Source organism: Copidosoma floridanum, unplaced genomic scaffold, assembly GCF_036245765.1.
Source record: "Copidosoma floridanum isolate Cflo_tuat_1 unplaced genomic scaffold, Cflo_Japanese_pri ptg000030l, whole genome shotgun sequence".
NCBI classification, from domain to species: Eukaryota; Metazoa; Arthropoda; class Insecta; order Hymenoptera; family Encyrtidae; genus Copidosoma; species Copidosoma floridanum.
The window spans coordinates 14,033,847-14,061,782 of NW_028321907.1; the positions used below are offsets into that span (position 1 = coordinate 14,033,847).

Below are 27,936 nucleotides of genomic sequence, written 5' to 3' on the forward strand. Positions count from 1 at the left end.
AGCAACATAGAAGAGACCCGCCACTTTATTAACTCGATTGAAGTCAAAGAGTCGTAGAGCACCGCCAGTCGAGAAAGTAAGCGCCGGGGTTGATTCTCAGCCATGTAACTCCGATAAGTAGCTTTCCTTCTCAGCTACTTCCATCCCTATCAGGGCTGCTATACGTATAATTAGCTTACGATCGTTTCTTTTAAAAAATACAGATGATGTTTGTTGCAAATTTCATTAAGATTTCGCGATAAAGTTTTGTTCTGACATCTATCAAACCTTAACTGTTTAACTTGATATATACGTCTTGCAATTGCTATTGTACCTGTTGTTTCTGTGAATGTACCGACGACGGAGCTATTTAGATAAGGAAAATGTCAGATGAATTCGTAAAAAATAACAACAAAAAAAGCTTTGCACGTTTGTAATTCATGAGCGCTCTACCTACATTGCATGTATTTTTTTGTGCGATAAGGTGCTCACTTTTCGGAAACTTAAATAAAAAAAAAAAATTGTTCCCAAAATCATGATTATCGAAAGAAATATTCAATTTTTTTTTAAAGGAAAAAAAGTGCCTTCATTTAAAATTAAAAACTCACGACTGTTCGCTTTTTTTTCGTCAGGAGGCTTTCATATTTTTTTGTGGAATCCCTAGCACTGTGGATGTTCGTGCACATGTCACATCCGTGAGATGAAAAATCGACAAAAGAGATGAGAAAATATTCCGGCGTCTCGCAACGCGGGAATATTATGGCACATCCGTATGAGTGGGCACCTCATGAATGAAACATGAAATGTATAAATATTGACGTATGATAAAAATGGTTCTGTAAAATGACATAGTTGGCCTAACAAGTAACAAAATAAATCATGGCTCTCTTTGCGAACTTGAATCTACTAAAAAGTTTGTTTTGTTGTTAATTTGTGTTGCATGAAATTCGAACAAAACCGTTGGACAAACAACGTCAATGAGTGACAAAACACAATGTCAATTTATCAAAACAACAAAGAAAATACAATGCAAAATTCACACTGAAGATTATGCCACAGAGTAAAAAAAGTATCACCATGTTTCGACATCTTTCACAAACTCACGGAGCAAAAGTAGCTCGTAAACTTATCCCTTGTCTCGTGTACGCTTTCGCATGCGCAATGTTATCGAACGGCACGCAAGAAAAATTTCAAGGGTGATCATTTAGTCTGGCCAGTGGATAATACAACCTGGGCAACGTTTTGGACTGATATCCGAACGAATATAGCACGAAAGCGTGGGATGCTCGAAGAAGTCTGGGTCAAACAAAGTATTTTCCCCTCCTCAGAGTAGAGTGAGGGGGCATAGGCACGTGTTTGTGTAATAGTTAGCTCATGCGTGTTACGAAAGAAAACCTCGGTCCTTTGCTCAAAGATGCGACAAGAAAAGACAGACGAATAAGTAATTAATCGATCGATTGGCGATACAAGTAAGCATATTCAGATTTTTGAACTTTGCACTCATAGAATAAGAATTTTGGCTACCAATGTTCTTAAAATAAACAAAATCACACATGGACCATTCCATCATCAGCATTTGATATTCTTGATATTTATTTTTGGATCTATGTGACATTGTTGGAACTCTGCGAAATCAAATGAGCATCCTTGAAATTGGAAAATCAAGAGTAGGCCAGTGCCAGAAAAAAGACAAAAGTGTCAAAGCAAGAGAGAAAGAGGAAGTATAGAGCTCGCGAAATGCCAGAGTACCGAGAAGCCCACAAGAATATACGATATCTGCGGGATGGCTGCGTGAGCGCTTTTGAAATATCTTGAGTGCAGGCGACGCGTGTGATACGCTTCAGCGATTGTGATTAAAGTTAAATCCCGCTTTAGCACGCGTATTTCGTACGAACATGCTTTTTTGAGATTCGTTCTACTTTGTTTTCTCTTTCTTTCGCCCCTATTCTAGAAGGAGCAAGTCAGAAAGAGGCCACCACGAGATTAAGAGCTGCGCACGAGATTTTTCTCTTTTTTCGAGCTCAGGCGACGTGCAACTTTTCGCGCAGTATACGCGACCACTGCGGCTTCTGGTACTTCACTCCTCTTAGCCTCCTACTCTTTGTACCATTTTTTTTTTTTTTTTTTCGAGCATGCCAAGGATCTCTCAGTGCTCGCGCCACTCGATTACGCGCAAGCGAATCGCACAGGCCGAAAGGGGGATTAACGCCAACTAAGCGCGTGTATTTTACATTTTTCTACCCTCAAAGAATAACCTTCCACCAACTTTTTTCTGTTTAAAAAGCAGCTCCTACATTTTGACTTCGTATCATGTACCTTTTTTTTCAATGGAACTTCACCTCAGTCGCGTGAACTCGTTTCCCAAACTGAACATGTACTAATGAGGTCGCGTTCCTTCATCATGCCATCGTTTTTGCATCAAACAAATTTTGATATTCACCAGTGTAACAGAGAACACCCAACTGTAATCGCAACACCGATTATTTCGAGAGTAAGTTCATACTCTGTATGAGCAACGTAATTTCAAACCTGTCATTCACCCTTGCATTGAGTATATAATGTAAAAGCCCCAAACGATCAAATTGCGACGCGCTGCTACTGTCAAATACGATATCTTGTTACAGGGTCATTAATATTTTAGAATGGCCTATCGAAATTATAATGATATCAACTTGTTTGTTTCATGAAAAACAAATTTTATATTCAGACTAGTTGTATGCTTTTCTTGTTTTTTAGGAAAAAAACGGATATCCTTTATGCTCACGATTTACATTAGCTTTCGAAAAAGAATCGATGTTGAAGCAGCAGTGGGAATCATTTTTGGATAAACTAAATTTTGAAATTACTTATGAATAACGTATAATAGAGTTGGAGGTTGTTTAAACCTGAGAGCTTTTACCTGAGTAGAAGAAAATAACCATATTTGTACGTGAGATAAGATTTCGTTAGCATATTAATTTAATGGTAAGAGTATACAACTCAAAAATAATGACACAAAAATTTAATTTTGCATCGAGACTAAGCGTTTTATACTTACAGAAATAAATTTTTTATTTTTTAGGGCCTTAAAGCCCTAATAGCTAATAAATTATTATTTCATGTGCGTAACTAAGATCAAGACCAAGAAAATTCCTGGGTTCTAAAAATATATCCATGCACTAAACTAAAATGAAATCATAAAATTACAGTACAACTGAAAGATGAACATCCCGGTCGCGTACTTTTATAAAATCATGTTCTAATGTTAATCAATGCTTGTTAATCCGATGGTACGTATTAAACTCAGTCCAACTGTTTATCTGTTTCATAAACACTTGTTTGAGATACAATATCTTTCAATTCTTAGCCAAAAAATATCTTACGATTGCTTACACACAAGTGCCACAATTTCATCAACAAAACAGCTAACAAAACAATCATCGAATTCAATTTTAAGGTATACTTACTCATTTATTTAAAAATGTTTGTAAAATTTACGTGAGCGTTATTTTTCATTCGACAACAGATCACTACTGCTCCTCTTGATCAGTAACCACGACCACAAATCCACACAGAAAAAAAGTACGAAAGAGGAGGAAGCAAAAGAGCGGGAGAAAAGTTTAAGAGGGCTCTAAAGTTGGCCGAAGAGGCGTATCTCGACGCTCGAAAATGCGCGCCCACCGACATGTATATCGCACCCACCCGCCAGCACAGATCTTTATCGATAACCGCGAAGCTAATGGTTTCACCGGTTAATGAACGACCGTTCGAGAAGCAGCCGATAGCACGCATGCTGAAATATACGCGGCACCTAGCATCCTCTCTCTCTCTCTCTCTCTCTCTCGTTTTATCCATCGACCCGTGGCACATTTTTCTTTCTTATTATTCTTCCAAGCGAGAGCCAAGGAGAGATATAAGCACGCTCTGGCCCTTTCTTCTACTTCCCCATCTTTTCAAAGCAAAACTACTTCCAAGTGCAATGAGTCTCTCGCTCTTAATCGAGTTCTTTCTTCCGGTACGACTCCTCGGTGGGCAACTCTTCGATACGTATAGCCCCGGTAGCCATTGTACTGAACCCTGTGCCGACGAACGCGAAAGTTACCACCGATCGCGAAAAGATCATCTCCCCCTCCACGTTGCTGCTTCGGCTTTCCATTTGAGAGGCAATCGCTGGTGGAAAGCACGCAACCGTGCCATTTGACGTAGGAGATGGAGGGTTTTTGAACGTGTATTTCAGTCGAAGGCTAGGTACGCGTTGAGCAGAATCGACTTTGTAATTAGTAGATTTTACGGCTTTCCCTTCGTTAAAATAGAGCGAACGAGCTTCACGCGACTCCACCGGCTTGTTTTGGGAGCGTGCACATATCTCTCTTTCTCTCTTTCTCTAAATTCTGTTTTCTCATCTAGTTTTCTGCATTTGGTATATAAAGTGTGTTACTAATCCTCCACAGTGTAACTAATTAAATTCCGAAATATATCTTGAGTTGTTAAAAAAAAGTGTAAATACCTATGGATGTCGACATTCGAATTTGTATATTCGTTAGAGCTCGAAATAGAGATTTTTTTAGTGCATGTATATTTGATTCGCACTTTCAATAGCGTTACTTTATTGGATCATTAAGTTTTTTATTGAAAGCAATGAAAATTGTCGAAATCAATTAATTTATTAAAATAATTTTTAAGTTCAAGTATATTAATAATTTGAATGGATTAATACTAATTATGGCAGCCATGGTTCCAACAATTCATTTTATTCTCGTATGTCCGCGATTATGCTGTTTCTCCGGAATACGTAAAAGTTATGCAGGTACATTTTTATAAGCTCAATATCAATGAAAAAAAAACTTCGTTTGACAAGAGAGAAACATTTTCAAAGATGTATTTGATTGACAAGTCATTAAAACTTTGAAATGAGAGTATTTGAAAAATTACCATCAAATTAGAGTTGTATAACTGCTTGTAGCATAAAAAATGTAATATTTTTTTTGTAACAATTATAAAATAAAAATAACAACTTCGATTCATTACATTTAATAATAGTGTTGCACAGCTATAAAATAATGAACTTCAAACATTACTAATAACCACTTTACACGTGATAGTTCGTAAATACAGTGTTTTCTAGTAGATTGAAAAATAACATATTTATCTTACAAACCGATTAAATTGTGTAGAAGTTCAAGTAAATTTACTAATCTACATCGAAAGTATGTATGCTTGTTAGTTGAAAAACATAACATTTCCACTAGTATGTAGCGTGGTATAATTTTTTAAAAATAATCTTGCTGTTGGATTGTCTGACCAAACGTGTGCTTGAACTACTTCGTATTTTAAACGCATACATTTACATCGTAACCTAAATATGCCTTAGTTTGATATTCTTTGAAACAAGCTACAGCTATTTGAGTGCCACCAACTCTGAGCTTGGATAAGCATACATAAATTTTTTCACCCGAGTCCTTGTGCAGTGACCGCAAATTACGGAAGCTTGTTTATTAGGTGGAGTATGGCGGTTGCGTATTGAATTGTGTGTATGTACCACATCTTTATAAGAGTAACATGCAAACGATAAATTTTTTAATTTCATGATGAATTATAGTAAGTTTAATCACTTTTATTTTATTAGTTATAATGCTTATAAAATTTATAATCATAAAAATAGTTATATTATTGATTCTTTGACAGCGCTTACCAAATTTGTGCTAAAACTACTGTACAGTCCATTTCTATTTGAATGAAGTTAATATTTATTAAAAAAATTAAGTGATACCGTTATTAACACTTATATTTTATGAACACTTTTTTAAACAAGTTTTTATCTTGGCATGCCTGACCATTCGCAAGACATACTGTGATTAACAATATTATTAGGACGAAACTGTTTTTTGGTAAGTATAAACTAACATTTTAAATTCGATGTATTATGTACGACTGATTTATTTATTTTTCAAGAATTGATGTCTTATTAACCTATTTGATCAAATACCTATTTGAAGTTCTTTTTACTATAAATACATGCTTAAAGGTACATTCCATTAAGTTATGTATGCAATAATTATTGTTAATTGGAAAAAAGCATTTTGGTATTTGAAATAAAAAGTATCGCTTTAGTTTATATTTATGATTTACAGCGAATGTGTTTGTTTTTGGAAATTGGGTATCTTGTCAGCCAGTCTGATTAAACGCGTACTTAAACTACTTAAAACTATGTATGGATCTATTTAGCACTATGAAGTATTATACATTTCTATTGTATGTGTTTTTGATTTTTAAAATAGATATTTTGTGATGTGCGTCTGACCATACGAATACTTTACCTACTTTTATCGGCATTAATATAATTTGAGTAAAGCTTATTAGTTGAGAAAAAAAATAAGAATCTTATTTTTACTCGCTACTAACGATTAATTTGATCATTTTATTGATATACCTTGTAAGCTTGACTAATAAGACGTGTGCTTAAATTATTTTATATTAAAAACGTATATGTGTAGGTTGTTTTGATTTTTAAAATATGTATTACCAAAAAATCTTACCATACGAATACTAGAATACCATGATCAACATAACTGTCGTTTAGGCAGAGCTTATTGATTTTCTAAAAATGATAGTGCAATTTTGTTGCTATGTATTGTTTTGAAGGAATCATTTGTTTTCTCAAACTGACTTAATAAATCGTCGAGAAAGTCTTAATAATGTTATTATTCCTTGTCCTGTGGATGGATTTGATCTAAAAAAAAATTTTTTTTTCTTAATCCATATGATCATTCATGCACCTGAACTATTTCAATTCATTAACACGTACTTTTATAATGTCCTTCATCAGTTGACTGGATTTCAGTAGGATCAATATTCTTTTTATAAGGTATATTTACTGGCAAATGCATTTATCGTTGAAAAATATTCCTTTGCTACCTCGAGCATTTTTTAAGGGTTGGGTGTGCCTTCGGTAGAAAAATAGGGTTCGCACCTGGTGCACATCCAACCACAGTAAGCACAAGGAGTCCCTCGGGCCTGGTGCTTGTCCTGGTGACATGCACCCCCAGATACAAAAACTGCCATTTTGTTAGCTTGCCTGACTATACCTAGGCTTAAACTACTTTGATCGCAGAACTGTTGTCAACAACTACTATTGTGTTAAACATGCAACACTTTGTTATTAGGGTTAATCTTGTTAATTGTTTAAAAACGTTTGTATACATAATAAACCATGTGATCTACATTAACACTTTAAATAAGTAATCAAAAGATCAATTAATTAATATTATGAGCTTGGTTTTTGACTAAAGTAAATGTCATCTTAATCACTGAGAGTTCAAAATTACTGCACGTTTATTGGAGATCTGTTTTTTCGTACAGGCAAAGCGCTGCAAAGGGACAGCAGCATTAGAGTAAATTTTTCCGAATCATCTCTCCTTTTCTTTGCCGCTGTTTCACATTCTCATACTGTGCAAGGCAAAGGTAACAGGAAGCTATGTAAGAGATCGTAGAAAAAGAATAAAGGGAAGCTCTAAGAGAATCGTTTTGCTCGGGAGCTCGAATCCGTTTTTCCGCTCGATCGAATTTAGCCCGTCCACGCTCTACAGTGTTCTCTCTCTCTCTCTCTCTCGCTCTCTCTCTTTCTCTCTGATAAATCAGGCCCCCACAGAACAAGCTGGTGGGAAATATCCCTTGTGCTACCGTCTTCTCCCCTCCTCTTGCTCTATCTCTTGTCATTTATCGATTCGTCTTCGCACAGAAAAGTATTCGCCTGGCTCCTTTCCTTCGCTCCATTGAAGGTGATAGAGGAGTACAGAACCCAATGAATACGAAAACACGTGGAATCCAGCATCGATGATTGGCGGCCTATCTTATTCTCCTTCCCTCCAGTGAGAGATTATTACCCCACACGCGTGACAACTTTTTGGGAACGCGTGGCAAAGCTGGTTTCTCTTGTGAGATCTTTTATACTTGCAGAGTTCTTGTTTTGTAAACCCACTCTTTCATGTTTTCTTGTGGCTCCTTTGCATGTTCTGTATGTTGTTTCCTTTTTGCAACAGGTAGGACAGGACTGAGAAATAATATTTATTTCTTTTATATGGTGCTGGTGTAAACTTTTATAAGTTAACCGAGAAGGTAGAGAAGGGAGAGTCGTAGAGGGGAAACGCGAAAGAGAATGTAAAAATCGCGTTCTGTTTGTACGAAAAGGTATCACGAATAGTGCGCTCAAAGCGCTTGGTGCTGTTCACTCGAGTTTTATACGTCAAACGCGATTTGGATAATTATTTGCAACTGGTATTTTGATGTTATCTTAAAAAAAATATGGTATGATTATTTTGTATATTTTTCTATTTTACTATTTTTATAGGTATTATTTTATTATTTTCAAAGGATGATCATCGCAATAATTAATTTTTTTTTTTTTCAAACAGTATTGTTTCGTTTACCTGCAAAAAGTCACCTACAGATGAAGTTTACGTTCCCGCAAGACGCAAGCTTCTAGTGGATCCGATATGCCGTCTCTACTCCATGTTATTAGAACTAATCGCAGATGGCGCTTGCCTTGCACCATCGAAATTTATGTCTTTCAATTACCTGGAATAGCCCCACCTCTCTCTTTCTCTCGTACGTTTGCGTTACTCTCTCTCCCTCTCGCTCTCTTCCATCATCGTCCTCCACGTTGCGCATTCCACTCGTTGATTGAACTTTCAACGATGCCAATACTTTTTTCTGCACTGGTGTCCTGCCTCTCTTTTCGTATGATTCTTTCTACCACAATCTCAATTATTCGGTCTCGCAGATATCCCAGCACTTGATGGAAAAAATAATAGTAGCAATCTTTGGCACCACTTTTTATCCTCCATATTGATTCCTGGTTCGTTTTATCCCGAAAGTTCTCTCTCACACTGGTTAAACGTAACCAAACGGACTGCTTTAGATATTGGACTCGTCGGCGACTTTCACCCTGTTTTGGGGCATTGGGAAGTAAAAAGACAACCCTGAAATCGAAACTTCAAGACTCGTTAGGATATTACAACAATTTATGTGCCGACTTAATTTTTTTAAGTTGCCAGTAACAGCAGTCATGAAGGTCTTTCCCTCTGTCGCTTTTGGCTTTCCCCGTCTTCGTTTTGGCCAAGTCGCTGAAATTCAGCCAACAAAACTTTCCATCCCAACGGAAGAGGGAAAGAGAGCAAGAAAAAAGAGAGAGGGAGCAAGCATATAAATTGCGCTTGGAGATACAATAAAGGCCAGTGGACGAATCAATTGCCCACTTCCACTTGCCCCCCCCTCCCTCTCTCTGTCACATCTCCCACGCTGTTTCCTTCTAGGGGCGAAGTGTGCCGTACATAGCGATCATAAGGTCAACGGCTCGTGTGTGCTGCTTGTAGTCGTCGTCGAGACTTTCCACCCGATTGGTCGATGTGCTCCCAAACAGATTGCTGAAGCATCCCTGCGCATTTAAATGCAGAGAATAATACGGCTGGGGTCATTTCGAGTGACAATTCCGTGCATGAATGCAGTGAACAGTTTTTGCATAGCTGACTGCACCATTCCCCCGCTCCCCCGGCTGTCTTTTATCATGCGATTAAATGTCCCTCTCCCAGGGGCCCACTGACGTACGTTTCATTTTAGGTATAATAAATTATGCTCGATGTCACAGGATTCGCATTCACAATTACGTAATATAGAGAGATGACAGAGAAAACAACACGAATGCTTGTAGGATCCGATGGCTTTGAGATAGCGTTAAATCAATTGAGTGAAAGATTTTCCATTCATTTCTCTGCTACGCCATAAAAGCGTACGTTTTTAAGTTCATTTTTAAATCCATGCGATCATTTTATTGCTTTTTTATTCATCTCTCTCGGTAGCAATACCTCGATGCTTGAAATTTATTCGAGCCCAAGAAGGGTCTGTAATGCTCGTTAAAAAAAGACTAGTCACCAAGTGATCTATAGGTAGGTATGATTATATTTATTGTATTTGGTTATGATAATACTGTGATCAGCATCCGATATCCCGTCTCAGCTTTTTTTTTTTCGTTTAATATAGTAGAAATAAAATGAAATCACTTCCACCCGAGGTGAAATGTGCTAATTAATTATCCAATGCAATCAACACGTCTAATTAAATATCTGGTACGAATTAAGCGTAACTGCATGTGTCAGCGAGTAGTCAAAGTTTTTTCCTCTGCACAGACTGGGCATCATCGTGTTTAATGCGGTAATCGCGTTCTGGGCTCTGTACCCGATGAAAAGACCAGGGATGGTTAATTACAAGAGTAAATTTGGAACTCTGATGAATTGCACGATCTCTTGATGAGCATCCAACCAAATGGCTTCGCTTTTCCAATTTGTATGATACCGTTCCAATGCAATTATCAATTTATCGCTTAAATCTGTAGTTCTTTAAACTTTATTTTTTGTGCATACATCCCTCAGTTGCAGCATTCATTTGAAGATCCCACGAAATACGTGAGATTTAATTAACAGCCCAACCTCAATCGAATAATGTGTAATTGAATCCCGTTCTTGAGCATTGCACGTTGTTCCCTTTTTTCAACCACTTGCAAAATAAGAAGTCACTTCTTGTTCCAGTCGGATAATTAATTAATACTTTCATTACTGCTTAGTAATTAATACCGTACTACCTATACACATTTCACTGGTAAAATAATTCAACCGTCGAAGCCAACTAACCAACTTCCTGAATAAAGTCTAGTAACGCAGAATTTTCATCTTTTTTTTTTTATTCTAATTTACCTGGCACAAAGGAAAAACGAGAATGAAATGTCATTACTCGTTCCCCACCAAGATGACTCGATAAGTTATAATAAAGGGAATTCTTATACCATCCTAGTGTATCTTTCACTTTGTGATAGCCAAGACGTCTTACCTAGTTACTTCACCATCTCTTATCTTTGTTTCTCTCGTGAAAAGTCGCCTCGTTAAAAAGATGATTCTAATTAAGGAGTTGCTCGGTAATACACAGAATCTCTGGTCAGTATGTACGTACAGTCTTATTGAAGTTCGCGAGCAGTGTACACAACCGCATCTGGGGTATAATCAGAGCTAGTCGTAGTTAAATTAACTCAAGCCAAAGTTAGTTTGGGATTCAACTGCTGTCCAAATTGTGAAAAAAATTCCATTTTTTATCAAATTTGTCGAATGACCACTGACTAATTTTCAAAGCGTTTGTCGACCGACGAAATCATGATTAGTTAATCTGTTTAATCAATAGGGCTCACTGCAAACTTCGGGCTGCAAGTAATCTACCCGTGTGCTGTGAAATGACAATCAAAAAAGGTTGATCAGCGATGGTGGCTTGTCAGAGCGAGTATATTCTTTTATTTAACCGTATGTCGGGCCACAAGGGCGTGACACAAATACTTTGGCCTACGGGTCATCTCCCACAAATGGAAACAATGGCTTTCCCAGCTACGCATGTGTGTCAAGACCACACAAACTTTGCTTGTCTACCTATTCAACTCATAGCTGTGTGGGCGCGTCTACGTGCACATATATTATACGCAGTCTGACGCGCGAAATCTGTGACTTCCGTGTGTATAACCCTTACCTATCCCCCAACACCATAAATTTCATTGCGAATATCAATGTGTTGCCCCAACGTTCTCATAGAAAATAGGAACGTAAAGAATAATAAAAGATAATATATTTGTTCAAAGAGAGAGTAAGAGAGAGAGAGAGGGAGAGAGAGAGAGTATACAAGGAAAGAAGAATAACAAAAGGCGGGAGCGAGGATATCATTGAAAAACGCATGCGTGAGAAGTTTTCTACTCGCAGTTTCCCCTTTCCCTAAGATATCGTATAGCCTCTGCAGTAGCCTAGTCATCTCTCTTTCTGTTCTTGTTTTTTTTCTCTTTGTTTGGTAAAAGTATAACTACGTACGCACGGCTGAAAAGGATATCCGAGAATGTAGGCTGGGAAAAAGGATCGTCAATAAAAGTCTGAGAAAATACGGCGATCCTTCCGGTCATTGCGCCGAAATTGATTAGTGCACGAATTAATTATGCGATCTCGTGAAAAATATGACTGCGCAGGGATGCCCCATCCACCTGCAGAACGGCTAATTGGTTTATTTGCATCACAACCCAAGTGAAATAACAAACATCATACTTGAAAAATTTTTCAGGCAAGGCTAATGATGAAGTCTCCAAAATAAATCCTTAAAAAATTATTGTTAACGCATAAGAAAGTGCATTTTCTATTCGATGTACATGCATTAATTTAACATTAAGAATTAATAATAACTCCATCAAAATTGAAAAATGAACGATGGTTCACGATCACAGTATAATGATTTCCGGGCAATAACTCACCACGATATTACCATACGACACGAAACGGAATAATCGCAACTGAATCAGCACAGTATCCAAGCAGCTACGCGTGCGGCATACGTAGACCCACACTTTCATCACGGCCCAAGAAAGCACCACCAAGAACGAGGAAAATAGCTAGCACAGCATGTTCTTCGTGGGCGTCTTTGCCGCAAAGCGAAATTGCGAGCCACGGGGAGGATCGCTAAATGAAATCTTCGAGGCTTGGGTGTGCACGTAGGCCTCCCACAGTTCGCTCGCTTGCTTTTCTTAACTACGCGTGAGTTGAGATTACGTATAGATATACGCACGCTGCTGGGTATGTTAGCGCCGAAATATGAGAACTAGAGGAGATGCGGTGGAGAGAAGGTGGTTCTGCGTGGGAGAAATTGGGTGAAATGGAAAACGGACAACGCACTATACACTTGTGCGCTAAATTTTTAATGAAGATTTCTTACTTTGTAAAAATAGGGAGATTATAAGATAGGATTTAAAAGACTTCTCAAGCCTTCCTAGGGACAACTTTATTTTATTTTTCAAGCTTTGTACATACTATGTTCAATACGTACTACTAATGTCGATTAGCAAAATTATTTTTAATACTTTAGTTATGTGACGTGGTTAAATGCAAAATTTAATCTTTTTTTTTTTCAAGATGTCTTATGTTCGTACTGCACGAAGGGTACGAAAAGTGGGTAATACTATACTAATAAGGTTTAAAAATATGTAAATGACTTATTTTCTATATCATGTGGTCTACAGCTTTTCTAATGTAAAATCTTGTATCATGAATAAAACTAATTGACTTGGTACGTATAAATTGAATACTTTTATTTCTTTGATCATTCATTATCTTTGTTGTATGTGACACGTCAGACACGTGATTATTTTCAATTTGTTATTAAAAAAATTTTTTTTCTTTAATCTAATAAACAATTAGTTGTTTAGTTAAAATTGCTTAAAGGTCAAATGAAAAAATGTCTGTTTATCTATAATATCACCCGAACATACAACTAAAGGTTTTGCTACATGAAGCTTGAGAAAAAAAATTGCATTCAATTGATGTACTCCAAAATATGCACCTGGTTTAAAGTTAAGATTCAGTTTTCTTTGTTTCACCACATCACCACTGGACTGCACTGTATATATACGTCCACACATTTAAATTCATGCATTCATATCCAAAAGTTTTTATCGTCTGCCGACGCCACCGTCATGGTCGACGTCACAGCAGAATAGTAGCGTAGGGACCTGTATAGCAGCAACGAAAAAAAAATCGTGAGACGCACAAACTATAGGTGCAAATTTGGTTGTCTGATTCGATTTATGATAACCCGAGGTACACATACGAACCAATGAAACCTAAACACGATATAAAGGGAGTCCATTTACTGAGACCCTTATAGAATCCGTGCACTTAAAGAGCGTCTTACACTTAATAATTCATGTAATAACGCATTCAGGAGCAGTAGCAATAGTTACACCCAATCCAGAGCATGGCTCTCTTTCTTTTCCAAGCCCCCCCCCCTACCCTTTCTCTCTCTGTCTCTTTATCTCTCCCTATTACTTTTGTGTATACATTTGCAGCTTATCTCGAGCCTTAATGTTTTATGTATGCGCTCGAGGTGTAGCAGTAGTAGCGTACAAAACAGAGAGTCAGGGGCAATTGTAAAAATGTGTGCTCGCCGAGTGGAAACTAAAAGAGACAAAGGGTCGAGTGTGCTGTACTGGGCCAAGGTGCATGTACGATAGTTAACTGCACGAGAGTTTCATGAGACAGGCGAACGCAAACATATTTAAACAAAATTACAACTCAATATTTATATTTTACCCAAGCCAAGGCAGTACACTCGAGTCTATTGTATGTTATATTTATACACCTGCTTGTGTGGAAGTAAAAAAAAGCATCTTTAATGTGTTGTTCAAAAATACTCACGTAGATTGTGCCAAAGACGAGAAATCTTATTGGAGAGATAAAATAAGAGGTAGCAAGGGGACCAGACTCATGTAGGAAATAAGTGAGATAGAGTATAGTTTGAGGAAGGTGAGACAAACGAAGCAAAGCATAGTTATCTCGCAGAGGAAGGGTAGATGCAGAGTCATTTGGTCTTGTCTGTACAGCCGACTGGTAAGCTACGGAACATCGGCTACGTGTTGGTCCTGCCGTTCCTTCGTGAATGGAATCCCAAGGAGCAAGAGTATAAAAAAAAAAGAGAGAGAAAGAGCTAGAGTCTGAGGGAAGCGAGTCAAGGAAGAAGAGGAGAGGGCCGTGTGGCAAATGCATTCGTGGCATCGCGCCGATTTATCTAGGAGCAGCCCTCAGCTGCACCGAGATGGCCCGCATGTTCCTCTCTTTCTCCTGCTTTTGGAGTAAACGCTGCCTGTAAATCAGCTTACATTCCCTCCGGTGCCGGTGGTGGTAGTAGTAAAGAAAAAAAGAAAAGAAACAGGGGCTGGTGCAGAAGATTGTTCGTCCGCGATTTTTACGACTTTATTCATGAAAGGTAAATTATGCGCCGATTCGTAAGCTCCACTCTCTCTACACGTGTGTATGTATATGTGTATGTAGTATGTGCACGTGGTTGGTCGATCGTATCGGTGGACGCGGGTTACAGAAATGTGGCTTGTTTTGCCGTATAGCGAGGAAGAACGATAGCAGTGTGCGAGAGTACGAGGCCAATCTATAACGGGCGTGGGCGCGAAGTGCGCGCTAAATTGAAGCAATGAGCTGTAGTTTATTTTCCCCTACATTTTGCCTACGGGTACGTTATTTACATCCGTTTCGCCCCTGGTAGTCAGGGATGCTTTTCATCGGACGTTTTCTCCCTAAGCCAGCGAAGTGAAATTTGTTTGTACCCAGTAATTCTGCAATTCTCAAAAGCGTGCAAACTCATCGCTAATGATTGTTATGCATGCGGATAATTCGATTGCAGCGAGAATTTATAAGAAAACAGGCTACATTGAATTTTACTTTCTACTTCCCGTGATAATGGCGGGAAAAAAGACTCTCATGAGCTTTCAGTAAAAGCGGTCGGTCTAATCGGGTTGTTAAGCCATTAATCATAAATGCGCCGTAAATATAAAGAGAAAAGAGAAACAGTGCACAAACACGCGGTGCTTTTGATCGATTTTATAGCACCATTTGCGGCATTCAAAGAAAGAAGAGGGAAAGAAGCGAGCAGAGTAGTGTTGTAGAGCAGAAAACGAACGATGATGAGTGGATTGCTGCGGTGCTCTCACGAAAAAAAGCGCGGGAGCTTGCGACAAATCGCGCAGCCCAACGAAAGGCCATTCACAACTATTTTGCCATTCCGCGCACCTCCGTTCTCGTTTTTTTTTGCTTTTTCCTTTTTTTTCTCGTTCCCGGTCTCTCCATTTGCGGGTACGCAACAGTAAATGCTACATGCAATGCTCGACGTCTGTCAGGGACTTTTCACCCACTACACGTCCATACGCTCGCAATGTGTGTAGGACTCCTGTGGTACGCATCGATGTTAACATCGTCGAACTACGTGTAATTAGCCCCCCGTGAAATTTCAAGCCCAGCCAGGCGTCCTTTTGCCGGTTTTGCCGGTGCTGTTGCCACTGCGGCTGCTTCTCCTTTGAATGTGATACAGCGGCTGTACTGCTGTGCTTTTCTAGCTGATGTAACAAGGGTCCCTATACTGCTTTTGCTGTTGCTTGGATAATGTTTTAGGTGGTTGACAACAGCGTGGCCACGTATGCATATCCAGAGTACGAGATGCAGCTTTGATGATTCAGTTAATTTCCTTTTTATAGTGCTTGATATTATAGCAATAAATTAAATTATTTATTAAGATCCAACTAGACAAAAATTGATGCAATACAATATACTTAAGTATATTGTGAGGTTTGTTGAATACTATTTTTTCAATTTTTTAATGTTGTGTGCAGGATAATGTTATTCATACTTGTTTTATTTTTAAAAGTGTGTTTTATCTATTCAACAATATCAACGATTCAGGCAGATTTATTGTGCACGATTGATTAAAATCGTTAATTAATATATCAAACGCTAAGAACAACTTTAGACGAAAGTGCATATTTTAAATAGAGGTATTGAAAAACAAAAATTGTAAATAAACAAGTTTCAGTATTCACGTATCATAGTTGACAGGTCAGTTCAAAAAATTATCTTCATAAACTCAAATGCTGCATCACGCGATTGGCAGTGCAATGGACGTAACAAGCGAAGCAAAGTATATCCTTCCAACTCTCTCTCTTTCTGACATTCTCTCTCCACAAACCAATCAGCATTTGATGCGTAAGTTCACGGTTGCGGTGAAATATCGATTTTCTTTATCTCCGTTGAGGCCAACAATGCCGTCTTAATAATCTTGTCGGGTCGGCGGTCGAAATCAACCTCATCCTATAATAAACCCCCACCCGCTCAGCTTGCCAATAATTCGCTTCGCGATAATTCCCACCCCTTTGTTCGCATTGCGGCTGCTTTATCTCATCGCGCCAGTCACGGAATTACGTTTGCACTCGCAACAGGAATAGTAACGTGCTGGCCGATTAAACGCAGCGCGTTCACGTACACATCTAATCGAAGAAACACAATTAACTGGATATCTGGGGAGGGCGGGTAGAGAAAAGGACGATGAGTTAAGGGAGCGGAAAAGGTGCCTAACTGCGATTGAGATTCGTAATTTCCATCACGTACTGGAATTTCTTTGATGTAGATTAATTCCTCTACCCATGCGCCTTTGCTGCATTCCCCGGCCTCTTCCACTTTGCGAGATGCGTGTTTCTCGCAAAGCTCAAGTGACTCGGATCGAGTTGTACAAAGACATGCGTACTCTCTCGTTCATACGCCCCACACGGGTACCCACTGACAGCTTGGAATTTCACTTTTACTAAGTTTCGACGAGCTGAAGGATGTTTTATTTTCTATTGCTCTCCTTGTTCGAGTATTTAGGTAATGAAATTTTAGTAGACAGGTGCGAGCAATATTGATTCATTTTGATCACCTGATGGCATTTTTTTTTTTGTCGGATGTACACGAGTCTCGTTAAGGATAGACAATTGGGTTTGAGAGACACGAGATACTGGATATTAAAGAACTATATATGTACAGAAAGACTGGCTAGCAATATCTATTGAAATCTCTCAAAGAACTCTATATGGAAAAAAAAGATTTGAAGCTTTGCACGTAAAAAAATACGATTCGGTGATCTGCACTAAAAAAGGATTTTGTACGGCTTTTCCACGAGTAAAAAAATTTGAGAAGTTTTTAGTTATTGAACAAAATTGAACAAAAAAAATAGTTTATATGTTCTTATTTATTGAGACATAAAACATATAGATAGTGCCTGATGAAACGTAAATAGTACTTAATATTTTTAATACTTATGTAAATAACAGTGCGTAGGAAATTGTTCAAAATAATTTTGTTAATAATATTAAATACAAAAGATCTAAAGAAATCAGTACCATACTTTTCCGTAAGTCTTAAATCGTATTATGTTACATTAGAATCTGAATCGTGTTCCTCCTACGAAAGCAACGATATTGAGCTAAAAAATTTCAATATTTGACTTTGTTCTGGAAAACCTGAATCACAACTAGAAAAGCCGATAAAAAACATCTCCGATTAACCTATTTAATAGTTGAGAAAACAATGTTTTCCCTCTTTGCAAGTTACTTCGCTATGGCTTTGAAATACCAGTTGAAAAACGTATTTTGGGATGCATCAAAGAGATTAAATAGGGTATGTGATGAAAAAATCTAAATTGGTAACTAACGGACCCCCTGATATACCTACTTTGAGGTAGAGGAGGATAAAAAGCGGCTTTGAGTGAAGAAGCGCAGCACAGCACATTGGTATCAGTGAAGAAGAGAAGACGCAACAACTGCAAAATACAGCATCGTCGACGTTTGGGACGGCATCCCCCCAAAACTTTTCCTAATTAAGAAGGAACTTTGCTAATCTGCGAAACGTATACACTGATGTATGTATCCACCCATCCAGCTTTTTGTATGTACCCGGCGCAGCGAGCAGGCGATGAACTGACGGCTTTTTTCCCACAGCGAAGATCTCCTACACCGTCCTTCTATCCCCTTAGCTGTGAGTAAATTAAATTGAAGCTCTACCGTTCATACATCCTCTTTTTGCACTTGCGCCGAGGCTTTATGCACACCATCGTCATCATCATGATCATCGTCCCTGTTGTTGCTGCTTACGTGCATGCAAGCGCGCACTTTTTGCAGACTCTCGTTACGGAGTTCGGAGAAATGGCATTTTTAGGGTAACGAGGTAGCACGGGATTTTTTGCTCTTCCTCTTTAGAATGCGCCCGTGTGCTCTGGCAACTTATCTATTGTGCGACAGTCGTTCCGAAACATCTATATAAGCGCAGGCCTTGCTGCTTAATTTCAAGACGTCGCTGCCTTTGCGGCGACGTCGACGCCGAGAAAGTTTTCCAACACGTATGCTTTTACTCGCCAGACTTTAATAGAGACTCTTTGGCAAAGTGACGTCTGATGAGAAAATTGTGCCCTTACTTATCCTTCAGTTTTTTCATTCGGCTTTCGTACACCTAATACGATTCACGCTGTCACGCAAAAAGTCTGCTGCTTGATTTTTTGTCGGCAAGGAGGTTGGCTCCCTCTTTGAGGATGATTGTTAATTCATTAGATCTTTTTTATTATTAGAGTAAATAATATATTTCCCGTGATGGATGTGAATAATGTAAATAGGCCTTCTATCAATTTTAATGCTAATAAAAGTATAATTTTGCAGGAAAGAATTTCGGAGCTACCGACAGTGGTGAACGCATATAATCTGCTACGAAGCACATAAAGATACGTCACTCCATTTTAAAATCTTAGCTCTTTGTATAAAAACATATATAGTAAACATACATTAGTTATTTCATCTTTTGAGTGTCAAAATCAATAGAGAACCCAAAACGCATCTTTTAAAAGAAATAAAAATGGAATGAGCAACAGTGGGTGAAAGAAAAAAGTCAGAGAGCGAAATGAAAATATCCATGTGGTATGCGGTGCAGTGCGTCTAGTTTATAGGTCACAGTTAAAGACACGGTTTATGTCTCGCGATTGTGCAATCCTGAGATTTGATTCTACAATCAGTTTTTTTCTGGGTCGTACCAATGATACGGTAATTATTTTACGAGCTTGGAGATTCTGCTACTATATAGCGGTTCGTGTTTTAATAGCCAAACAAAAGAGCGGTAATCTACGATTTCTTATTTAACTCCTGCTATGTGTTAATGGCGTGCTTATTGAATATTTCGTTTTAATGGTGACTAAAATTTTTATGACTAACAAAGTCAAAATTATGCTTTAAATTCGTTCTTTGCTGCTGTTTGCATACTTAATTTTCGAGTAGATGGTACAACGTGAAAGTTTCGGATTCTCGTGCTTTGTTCATAAACAGGATTAAGATTTATTACAAAAGTTAAGCGCTAGTTTATGAATTCGTTAACTTGTTTGTTGGATGAAAACAGTACCTGTTCTCTAAAATTACTTCATACTGTGACAAACGAATCTTGATACTCGCATTTCTTTTGCAAAAATAAATCGTGGTCAACGTACTTCATTCTATTCATTGAAATCAAAGATTTTACAACCATACTTCTAACTCATCTTGCAATTACCGTACGGTCAATTTAAAGTAAGTGAAAGACCAACGAAAGCATGTACCAACGATAAGTCAAAATTGTACAGTAGTATAGGTACACGTTTGGTCAGACGGAATTCCCTTACTACAAGCGCTTGTAGAAAATGAATCGTGTCAAAAGGGCCTGACTCAAGTTAAACAGAATAGTTCTAATTAATGAGCATCAATATTGACTCAGTTCCATCAAAGTTTCGCAACGGCACTGATGACACGGTTGAATTTGTTCCTAGTTTTGTTGACGCCCCAGCTTTGCGTGTTTCGGCAAAAGCGGGTCATTACGGCGTCTTGCATTTCATTCGATATTTAGCACCCGAACCTGAACTAACTGCAGCGCATATACTTCGATGCGATATCCGGATGGTAGACAAACATAGCCACGTCCCAACCCGAAACCACTGCTCTAACTTCGACGCAACTATCGTCTCTAGAAATTGTAATAGCGAGCGTGGCTCTGTATTTTTTTTTATCAAAGTACCTTCCTTGCTGCCCCTGAAAAGGACGATGACGGAAGGATATGACAGTGAAGTTTAGTACACGGTCTAGTGAATGCACGAACAGCTGATCAAACTATCCTTGAGGGGTGTGGGGGGGTGAACGGTGTTATACGTGCGCACAAAGGATGTATGCACTTTACTGTGGGTGAGTGGTGAACGACACTACAGATTCAGGGTAGAAGCAACAGCAATGGTTGTAGTAATGGAGCTTGAAGCACTATTGTCGCGAAGTACTCACGTCGAGGCAAACACGAAAGTAACAAGTTTTAACTGTTTGAAGTACGGGCTTTCGTTGGTGTTGGGCAGTTTCTGTTCGGGTGTAGTGATCTGAATTACCTACTGGGCACAGCAACTTTTAAGGCCTTACTTTTCGAGAGTCAAGAAAGGAAGGAAGAGGAGGAAGAAAGGTGTTTGGTAAACGTCAGCGGGTCATGCACTACTGAGTGTGCATAGAAACAGAGGCTTCACGTGGAAGAAGAGGGAAAAAGGTCTTTGAGCTAAACACGCGTACCGGTAAATTATGCAATAGTTGCCGGAACCAAAGGAAGCTCGAAATTTTTTTTCATCAGTGCTATACTGGTGTATCACTTTGAACACCAAAGTTGAAAGCTGCCGCTGCTGCTAATGTTGATGCTGCGCTTGAGCGTGGAGCACAAGCTCCCCGATGGTGAAGGCCGAAGCTTTTTGAGACTTTGAATTAATTTTCGAGCAGAAAAAAAAATTTGAAGTAAAAATCCACTCGTCTAAGATAAGAGATTATTTTATCAAAAAAATCGCTACGATGGGGCTTTGTCGATTTAATTTTTAGCGTGCGGAAAGAAGTTATCGCTTTGTAGATTGTATTAGTAACAGTGTCACGATGCTGTGGAGCACGGTTCATTTGTCAGGATGAATGTTTTGATATCATGTTGATTTTTATTTAAGATACGACAAATTAAACGGATCCATGCGTAAAAGGACGCTAATAGATATGACCAGAAAAAGTAACAAAAAAGAACTATATGCTTAATAGTACTAGTTTATTAATTTGCAATCTATAATTTTAAACAATTGAAGGTTAAATTAAAAAGCATCTTTTAATACGTACCTTTTTTTTTTTTTTTTAACGCAACCAGATTATTGTAAGTCACTTAATGTGAATAAAACTTTTGTAATATACGAACAAAAATTGACCCAACAAAAGATATGCATTTTAAATTTAACCGTGCATTCAGACATTCAGAAACTTTACTATTATAATGGAATCAGGGCTGCACAAGCTTTACTGGATTTTTTTCTCAATAAAAATATCACTTTTGTTGGCATATTTATATTATTTGGATTTATTTAAGCACAAATATTATTTTTATTTATTTACAATCTACTGTATTTAAAGTAAAATTTCTACGTAATCGTTCTAGTTAGTATTCATTATAATCCTTTCCTTGTACTTTTTCATGTTTCAAATAGCATGAAATTTAGATTTTACCATAATTACACAGAATTATCAAACATCTACGTTTATGCTCCGTTACTCAATTGATTTAAGTCATGCTGAACAATGACACGTCAGTAACAACTATTGACAATGACAATAATCGACATATTTCCTCATTGCTAATATTATTTAACCGTCACGCCAACGGTCGATCAACGCCATTCAAACTTTATATTTAATAAAACAAGTGAATGCATAATTCTCACGAAGAAATGACGAAAAACGGGAATTCCGGCTTTTACGATAGCCATTTTATCCAAGCTCGGGCGCTAATTTACGGCCACTAGCGGAAAAAGAAGTCAAGAGCACACGAAGCAGGCTCGTACCCTACTTCCTCGGCGATTTAGTGCTTTCGGGACGTAAACGATATAACCTCCAACGCTCATCGGTTGAGTACACGAGAGATCACAGCCGATGCTCCTGTAGTAAACACTGGGTGGTAAATAGGTACTGCTCGAAAAAAGCTCGGAACCTTCATAAAACCCCTCGGTGCCGTTATTTTCGATTTGCTCGTGAATAATCCGAAGAGCGGGTAAAAGCTCGCTTCCCATTTCGAGCGTTATTCAAGTGCCTTGTACAGCCTGGGGCGATTTGCACGCACAACTACTCGAACGCAATAACTACAATCGACATGTCGTGAAAAATCCAGCACACGCACTTCCGTTTCCTGCTACCCTTCGTAAACACCCACCCACTCACTCGTGCACTCCGAGCGTCTATCTCTCGAAAGAAATCCTATTTTGTTTGGACTCACAGGCGTATACGCTTCTCTTTGCTCTTGCTTCCTATCTCTTTTCACTCTGAGTGGCAACAGTAAAAGCGCGCGAATTTTGCGAGCAAATAGATGCGTGGAATAAGTACTTAAGCGTGTGCGAGTGCGCACTTATTCCCGTTGATGAACTGTCGAGTGGCACTTGTGTGAGCTTAAACAAATATTTTTTTCCACAGGCTGTCTGACTGTTCTCCGTCTTAGGGTCGTTTGAAGTGCGCCGACTATTTCATTTCGAGTCAAGGAATTTAATGAAACTCTTTGAACGAGTGTGTGCGGCACGTTAGAAACGCTTCAGATGTACTTCATTGGAATTTTGTACAAAGTTGAGTTCTCTTTGTACGAATCGACAAAGAGATCTGGTTTAATTTTGAAATACTTTACATTATATAAGAGGCTTAGTTTGGCCAGTAAGATACACTTAAATTTACAGTATAAATAATATACATTCAATCAAATGACATGCATTTCAATTCACTTCTATTGTTATGTCATTTTGCACGATATTCTAGTCAAAGTGCGATAAAATAAAAAAAAATCGTCCACTAAGGAAATAAACGTTGACATTAGGCAGATACAACAGACACAAATCTCACAAAAAACAGCTTCTTATATTCTCACAATTCAAGTACACAAAAAATAAAAGATAAAACCTGAAATCTCAGAAATAGAGAGCACAGTTCAAGAGATGAATGAAAAATACGTAGTGTAAGAACAACAGCTCACCGGAATTGGGCAAAATAGTGTCGGTGAGCGCGAGTCCGGCAAAAGAAGCCAGGGCAACTAGCAGGTTGAAAAGCGCGTTCGAGCGCCTCGCGGCGCTGGCGGTGAAGGTGCACTTGTCGATCATCGCGGTACTACGATAGCTACGCGAGAAGCTACTGCTGACGGGCGCGGTGGTGATAACGCAACGAGACCCGGCATCCCGACTGACGAAGTGCAGCTCCACGAGCCTGCCTGCCTAGTATCCCCCGCCACTTCTCTACTCCCTCGAGCCGCTGACCGGCGCGCGCAATCGCACTCGCGCCTTTTGTCCCTGTCGGCCCTGTCGCTGATATGAGCTACGATGTAACTGAATCCTGTATGAGTAATACACATAAGGGGTTTGATAGCTTTTCTTGGCTAAAATCGTTTTTCTTTTATTTACTTAATTTTTTAGAAGAGGATAAGATTAAGCACGGGTGTGAGCTTGGTGGTTGATTTTTTCGATCCCTTGTTGAAGGATTGTTGCAATTGTAAAAAATTCAATTTTATATCTTGTCTATCTAACTAATAGTTTTTTTTTCCCTCTTTCAATCACAGTACATGCAATACTCTTTCAATAATATTCTTCTACATGTGAGTGTATGTGTATAATTATTTTAAATGAAATATTTTGATTAAATTATACATCTTTATTAGATTAGTTTTGTGTAAAAACCTCTAGTAGTTTTATCAAAATAAAATTTTTTTGATATTAAAATGGTTTTGGAAATTCACTTCTCATAATTCGATTTTTCACGATGTATGTATAATAAAATTATACAAATTTTTTAGAATTTTACCTCATATTGATTTTTAAGGTTAGTACTGTTAAACTTATTTTGCATAAAATTTACATACATGAACGAGGAATCGGTATAAAAAAAAACTTTCAATATCAACTGTCCGTATGCACCTTTTAGAAAAACAAGAGCTAAAGCCTCTGTTGACTGATCATCGAGAAGTGAATATCTAAATATTCTCGAGAGCTGACATTTCTACTTATCATTAAAAATAAAATGAAATGGTTATTCTTCAAGTATCACAAGAAAGCGATGCATTCTAGAGCAGCGTAGCGTACACATTCCTATTTAGATAAGATCTCAAGACCTCGACGACCTCCTTGATAATAGATTTTCATGCTAATGGTAATGGGACGAAGGGGAAGAGTAATATTCCACCTCACAGCTAAGTGCAAGGGGCTCTTAAACTTTTCAGCATTCCAGCTCGGAGTAGTTTACGTACTTCTAACGAGCCTAGCGAAGAGCTAAACACCACGCCGAAATTTGATTTCACGCTGACAGTCGAGCTTGAGGTCCCTGTAGACTAATCTCCCTCTTATCTCGTATCAATGAGCCGAGATTAATTATCGCTTGATCGAGAAACACCTGTGGAGTGCTTTTTGACATCCCCTTCCCTGCTTTCATCCTAGCTTTTCTTTGGTTCACTACCTTGATCTTTTAACGCCATCTTCGACGTGGGTTGCCGACGTCTTAACTTATCGCCACAGGCTAAACCCTAGAAAATAAGAAAGAACAGAGGTAGTCAAAAAAAGGAAAAGTACACGGAGTCGCGACAAAGAGGAAAGTTGTTGGATGAAAAAACTGACGTCTATGAAATAGGGGGGGGGGGGCAATAAGGCCATAAAAAAATGAACGAAGGGAGTCAAGAGCTTAAGAGTTTTATTTGAAGAATGACAGCGAGAGTCAGGTCCCCCTGCCATCTCTTTCTCGCTCTCTGTCATTCTTCTTCAGTTTCCATGGCACTTTGCAGGCGTCTTATTTGTATTTGAGCCACGCGAGTGGCGCGCAGTCACGGTCTGAGAAATCCTGGAACCTCCGTCACACGCTGCTCTGATTGGAATTTAGTGCTTTGGAGACGTGAGCTTGCCTCCGCGATTTCTTCTGTTCCCTCTGCCATCCCACCTCGTTTTCTCTATTGTTTCGTTCGTTTCTCTGCTTCATTGGTTTTCTACATTATTCTTGCCACTTGATGCTCGACAGGGGTATTATCAAGAAATTACTTTCTGACGCTGTATTGGCGTCGCACTGAACGGTTAAAATAAATGTCATTGGACACTTTTTTTCAATTATCTGTACGCATACGAAAACCTATATCTGATTTTTTTTATTTCAATTTTCAATTATTTAAATATATGAAGTTTACAAGGTTTTTGAAACATAAATTTAAATCCTTTAGTTCTTTTCGTCACACCTTTCATACTCTAATTCAATCGTAAAAAATATAGCAATGTTTCGAAATTCCACCACGTCATTTAATAAAACGAAAACAATCGCTTCCAGTAAATACTTTTGTACTTTAATTCTTTATTGGCGTTCTTAATTTAAACTGCAATGAAAAAAATAGCCATGGAAGCCCCTTGTCAAACCCATCCACTTTATGGTACCGATCTCGTACACAATTCACTTGTCGAGCGATAAAACTTCATTTCAATTTCAATCAACATCGAATATAACTACTCTCTACCCAACAACGAGCACACCATGTGTATATCACGTATTGTACCTACGTGTATTGCACATCATCAGCAAAAGACATGCGAGCCCCGAGGAATGAGTACACCTGCAGTTGCACGTGTGGTTGTTTTTTATCCTCACCCCTTTCCCTCCCTCTCTCTCTCTCTCTCTCTCTCGCTTTCTTTCAATTATTTTCTTTTTTCCAACAGAAGCCCAGCAACAGTACTACACCGCCACCAGCTGCTCTCTATATTTCGCTCGCCCATTGTTTTTCTCGTTTGTGACGTTAATTGTCCGATCGATGCGTTTTTCAGCCAGCTCTGGTTCGACCCTCAGCTCGTATTCTTTTCGCTCTGCGCGCACATACACACGTGTATACCTACAAAAGCGACGAACGAGGGAGGAAAGGAAACGTCCAGGGGCCGGTTCCAAGCATCTGTAGATATACACATACCATAATGTGCGAAAAACTCCAAGAGGTGGGGGGAGAGGGAAAAGGGGGTAGTAGGGGTCGGGGTAGCTGCTGCCAGGCATCCATAACATTTTTCATGCGCCATAGAGCCAGCCGGAGCCGCTCGACCATGCGATTTGGCAATTATTTTTTATTCCTCTTTACTCTTTCGACATTTGTTACAACTGCGTGCCCCGCTCTCCGTTCCCATCCATTCTATATATACATATATGTGCTCTACCTGGCGTTAGCGAGCAAACGGTGCGCTCGCTCGTCCGCATCAATTTTTTGATTTCATTAAACGTGCGTACGCATGAGAATTCCAGTGCTCATGGCTCACTTCGTTCTATTGGTGCCACTGCCGTTTGGCCTCTAGGCAGAATTCGCGCTGAATTTTTTTCAACTGCGTATACGGGGGATTGATAATCTGGTGTAATAATAAAGAATAGAAAAAAAAAGAGTTCACCTTTTTTTTCGCTTCGTTATCGTGAGCTGCTTTTGGCATTTCAGATAATGAATGTATTTTTATTCAAGCGAGCTTTGTTTCGCGCATTTTTTCTTGATTTAAAAAAGTTAATGGAAGATCACGGGATCTCAGTATCCAAGTTTTTTTATAAATATCTTACGTTTCTCGACTGTGAAGTATAAAAAACACTTTTCGAAGAGAGATAGATGCATTTTGGTACGAAAACTAAGATTTGTACATGTTTTTTCGTGCACAATTGAAAAACAATGTGTTTATCATTCAAGATAAAAGTGCAAGGCATCTGTATCAATTTATCAATTAGACTAATTGACCTGCTCTTGCATCGATATTAATCAAATATTTATCATCATCTCTGTGACAAATAAAATTGACTCGTATCCGTGCACTCGTAATGAATTAACAATCATTACGTGCACTCATATCCCATGACGTCGACAACGTACCGTAGAACAGCAAACAGTACACGATAGTATACACAGCACGGACAGACATGGCTTATTAATTAACGAAACACTCCCAAATCCAAAAATGCTTCATTTGTCCGACTTATTACTCGGATAATTTTGTCGATGATAACCCGAAGAACCAAACACACGAAGCATTAGACGAGATTTAATCGCCAGCGAACAGAGGACGCCTGGCGTGAAAATTGCCGATAACAGCTCGGCCAAAATATTGCCAAACAAAATCACCACCGCGCCCTGCCGCATTTGAAAGCAATATGCACCACGAACGGAGAACGACGCAGGAATTATACAATGACGTTCATTAGGTAGGCTTCACGCGAGCTTTCAAGGAAGGGAGGTGTCCAATGGACGTGATTAATAAACTCGGCCACGGCCAAATCCGTGTGAAATATGACTTTCGATACTCAGCTGAGGCTTTGATTGTTTATTTAGCGAGTGACCGACTGGGCCGTGGATTAATAAATCATCCTAAGCATGATTGATGCAGCCCTACCATTTATCATAACGATTCCCTTTGCATATATACACTGCACGGATCTGCACACTTGTTCGCTTCGTCAACTGAACGAGCATGTGGGAAAAAGCGATGGCAGCGAACAAATGCGGCAAGGGGTGATATTTTTTTTTG

At 38.7% G+C, this 27,936-nt stretch overlaps 1 protein-coding gene across 1 annotated transcript in view; it reads right to left on the bottom strand.

Annotated features, from left to right (window-relative positions):
- The window catches only part of LOC106645576 (limbic system-associated membrane protein-like), a 139,485-nt gene extending 115,886 nt beyond the window's left edge, over positions 1-23,599 (bottom strand). The window contains exon 1 of the mRNA XM_014361464.2: positions 23,412-23,599. Coding sequence (XP_014216950.2) covers positions 23,412-23,535 — 124 coding nt within the window. The 5' untranslated portion in view covers positions 23,536-23,599. The remainder of the gene's footprint in view (positions 1-23,411) is intronic.
- Between the last annotated feature and the right edge of the window lie 4,337 nt (positions 23,600-27,936).